This window comes from Helianthus annuus, chromosome 9, assembly GCF_002127325.2.
Source record: "Helianthus annuus cultivar XRQ/B chromosome 9, HanXRQr2.0-SUNRISE, whole genome shotgun sequence".
NCBI classification, from domain to species: domain Eukaryota; kingdom Viridiplantae; phylum Streptophyta; class Magnoliopsida; order Asterales; family Asteraceae; genus Helianthus; species Helianthus annuus.
Genome location: NC_035441.2, coordinates 128971183 through 128975562, shown reverse-complemented (window position 1 = coordinate 128975562; position 4380 = coordinate 128971183). Strand labels below are relative to the sequence as shown.

At 31.2% G+C, this 4380-nt stretch overlaps 1 protein-coding gene across 1 annotated transcript; it reads right to left on the bottom strand.

The window, feature by feature from the left end:
• Positions 1-1999: 1999 nt before the first annotated feature.
• On the bottom strand, positions 2000-3117 carry LOC110876331 (ATP-dependent DNA helicase pif1-like). The gene is made up of 2 exons (XM_022124505.1): positions 2731-3117; positions 2000-2650 (listed from the first exon to the last, which is right to left on the bottom strand). The coding sequence occupies exons 1-2, from the start codon at positions 3115-3117 to the stop codon at positions 2000-2002; spliced, it is 1038 nt and encodes a 345-aa protein (XP_021980197.1).
• Between the last annotated feature and the right edge of the window lie 1263 nt (positions 3118-4380).

The window sequence follows — 4380 nt, the reverse complement described above, 5'->3', positions numbered from 1 at the left end:
TAATAATGGGCTGAATAAATGTAAATTTATATACTAAATAATAAAACAAAATATATTTAAAAACCCCATTTATTAGACGGATTAAATAAATGTAATTTTATATATTAAATAATAAAAAAAGTTATGTCTTTAAAAACCACATATGTTGTTGTACTGATTGAACAAATAAAATTTTATACCTCAAATAATAAAAAAATTACTAAATAATAAAAAAATTATATTTAAAAAACCCGTGTATTGTACGGGTTGAATAAATCTAATTTTATATACCAAATAATAAAAAATTATATCTTTTAAAAATCACGTGTATTATACGGGTTGAATAAATGTAATTTGGTATAGTAAATAATCAAAAAGTTATATCTTCAATAAATGAAATTTTGTGTAGTAAATAATCAAAAAACTATATCTTAAAAAAACCCCGTGTATTACACGGATTAACTTCTGAGTAATTTTAGATTTTGATTAATATTTAATGGTATATTTTCTAAATAAATTATTTAATAGTATCTATATCTTAAATAATAATATAATCTAGTATGACTCTTTTTATCATCAGACGTTTATATAATCTATTATGACTCTTTTTATCATCAGGTAACATTTATGTTTCGTAATCATATTTATCAACCATTTAAAATTAAAAGGATATCTCTTTTATCTCTCTCAATTATCTATAATTAGGTAAAAGAGATTAAAGTCTTAAATTAAATAATATTTCGTAGGAGATTATCTATAATTAATTAGAAGATATTAAACTAAATGATAATTATCCATAGAGTACATGGCCTAATATGATGACAAGTGTCTTAAACATGGTTTCTTTTATTATATGTACTAGCGGTAAGACCCGTGTGCAAACACGGGTCGTTTCTTAGAAAACCATGCATAGCCCATATTGACAGAGAGTAAAAAAAATAATTAGTGCAAACTTATAAAAGAGATATACACTAATGATCAATAGGTTTATTCAACAGCAATTCAATTATGTTGATAGCAAACTACTGTTGTCTATTAACTGTTAAAAACTTCAAACACTAATGGTCAATAGGTTTATTCAACAGCAATTCAATTATGTTGATAGCAAACTACTGATGTCTATTAACTGTTAAAAAGTTCAATTGCTTTCCAACAAACTTTCCTAAAAAATGTTATCCATTATCTCCAACAGAGCTTACCAGATGGATAGCGTAAAGTGAAACCACTGTTTTCAAAACCATCTGAGATCGAAGACAATTCTTGCAATAAGAATGAGAAATATATGGTACTTGTAATTTAAATTCAAATAAAGTTAAAACCAATTTTTGCAAATAAAGTTGACCAATTCCATTGAATATTGCCTAAAGTGAAACCACTGTTTTCAAAAAGTCTGTTTGACCAAAGTCAAACCACTGTTGACAAACTATAATTCTTAGTGGTTCAAAATCTGTTTGACTTTTGGTCAACATCTGTTTAACTGTTGGTCAACATCTGTTTGATTTTTGGTCAACATCTGTTTGACTTTTGGTAAACATCTGTTAGACTTTTGGTCAACATCTCATTTAGAATTCAACAGAGAGTAAAAAAATAATTAGTGCAGACTTATAAAATTAGTATGCATTAATGCTCAATAGGTTTATTCAACATCAATTCCTTTATGTTGATAGCAAACCACTGTTGTCTATTAAGTGCTAAAAACTTTTGTTGCTTTCCAACAGACTTTACTAAGAAATGTCATCGATTATCTCCAAGAGAGCTTGCCAGATGATTAAATAGATAGTAACTATCAGATGTTAGTCGACCCATGTTAAAAAGGTCAGTCAACATAAATTACAAAGGTTAGTAAACGGATATTAAGAGAATAATGGTATTAACAACATGTGTTCTTAGGATAAGCTTAATGCAGAGCAAGTATCAGATGCTTTCAAAAAGTTGTATTGCTTTCCAACAAACATTTCCTAACAACAGTTCCTCCATTATACCCAACAGACGTTGCCAGGTTGACAGATGTTTAGTATCATCATAGATTTTGTAAAACTTCCTTGTAAACCACATTAGTAGTGGTTGTATAGACTCGTTTCTCTTTATCACAAATCAAAATTTTCAATCCCTTCCTATTTTTTACTCTAGATACAACAACATAGAGCTGGCCAAGACTAAACACTGGACGTGGAAGATATAAACCAACACGCTCCAATGATTGTCCTTGACTTTTATTTATTGTCATAGCAAAACACAGTGAAAGTGGGAATTGTCTTTGAGAAATCTTCACTGGTATTTTTTTATCTGAAGGTGTCATCTTCAGTCTTGAAATCAAAGTATGATGATCTATATTAGTCCATGTGATAATTTTTGCTTCAATCACAACTTTTCCGAGCTTCGTGATTTTTAAACGTGTACCATTACACAATCCATTTGCCTGATTAATGTTTTTGGGTAACATCACCGGAGCACCAACTTTCAGTACTAATTTATGATTAGGTAAACCAGATAAACGAAGATTGTTTAACACATCAGGAGGAAACAACGCCATATTAAGCTCTGATTCTTCCTCCGATTGGCATAAACTATCTGAACTAAAATAAACCTTTTCTTCACCAGGCAGACTCTCTAACAACTCTTTATTTATTGAATCCACTACTTCATTAGTTGGAGCAAGAATCGCTCTTTGCTGGAAATACGTTAAATCCCACAAAAACTTATTCATGTCCGGATATATATATATGAAATGAGAGAAGAAATAGGATTGACTTGGTCATGAATAAGTAAATCATCTGGTATTTCAATATCAATCTCACCATCATTTTCTTCACCAAGCAGACCATCACCAAGCTTTAAAATCCATTCTCCAAATTCCTTTATTTCTTTCAAATCTGCTTCCTGACAACCAACTCTTAATCTCATATTCTCAGTTAGCTTTAGTACTTTACAGTGCCGCCATATATAAGAAGAATTCAAAGAAGCATTGACTATCATTGTTCTGGTACCTTTAGGGATGACCGGAAGAATTTGTCTAAAATCACCACCAAATAGAATGACCTTTCCCCCAAACGGCTTCGATTGCATGTTCGGTTGACTGGAACGTGATATGTCTCTCATTGTTCTATCAAGAGCCTCGAAACAATGCTTGTGAGTCATAGGCGCTTCATCCCAAATAATCAATCTTGCTCTTTTAATTAAGTCACCTAACTCAGTATTAGGCTCTATCGAACATTTGAATTCTCATTAATGTTTATTGGAATTACAAACCTTGAATGAGCAGTTCTACCACCATCCAGCAAAAGTGAAGCAATTCCACTGGATGCAACATTCAATACAACTTCACCTTTTGATCGTAATGCAGCTGAGAATGTCTTCCAAAGAAACGTCTTTCCAGTTCCACCATAACCATATACAAAAAACACACCTCCATCACCTTTTCAATCACTTCCATAACAATTTTATATATCTTTTCCTGTTCGGCAGTTAAACACTTTACATAACGATCATGTTCTCTTTGAAGATCTAGTCTGTCATACGATAATTCTTTCATTATCAATCGATTGTTTGATGATGAAACATAATTGTCCGGAACACTTGGCATATCATCAAAATTTCTCACTGTACTTCCATTGCTAAGAAGCAACTTTTCAATTTCAGATAGACAGATATTTTCAAGTTCTTCATGTTGTACATTCTCCATATACTTTAATTGGCTCTTCATGATAAATTATATATTGAATTATATTCTGTAAATTTATACACTCAACCTCTATTTAGATAAAGCCTGACAAACCAAAAGCTCTGTCAAATAGAAAATCTGTTCAAGCAAAGTCTGTTGTTCCAAACAACATCTGCTGATAAACACAAACACAAACACTGTTATAGCAAATAACCTCTGCTAATAAACACAACCTCTTGTAATAAACACAAACACTGTTATAGCAAATAACCTCTGCTGATAAAACAACCTTTGCTAATAAACACAAATACTGTTACAGCAAATAACCTCTGCTGATAAAACAACCTCTGCTGCTGAATATAAATACAAAAGTATTATAAAGCTAATATCTGCTGTTGAAACAAAGGTCTACAAAACATAACATCTGCTGATCATTCCACAGTATAAATTGCTAACATCTGTTGTGACTAACAGTGATACACTTCAACAGAGGATTTCAAACATCTGTTTACACACGCCTCATGATGAACATCTGCTGATAAATACCGAGACGGTTCAAGCAAAGGTCTGCCAAAGAGAACCTCTCCTATGGACTAACAGATGATGCAATTCAACAAAGAATGTTTAAGAGCAGTGCTTTAACAGACCACGATCAACAGATGATAATATAATAACAATAATATTCAAACTGTAACAAAATCTAAACACCGATACACTAAACACTGTTACACAAGAAAAAC

Excerpts from the sequence above, each read along its gene's own strand:
- LOC110876331 (XM_022124505.1), bottom strand. The coding sequence starts at position 3,117 with ATGACTCACAAGCATTGTTTCGAGGCTCTTGATAGAACAATGAGAGAC. Across the intron at positions 2,651-2,730 it reads ATTTACTTATTCATGACCAA|CAAAGAGCGATTCTTGCTCC; the intron begins GTCAATCCTATT and ends ACGTATTTCCAG.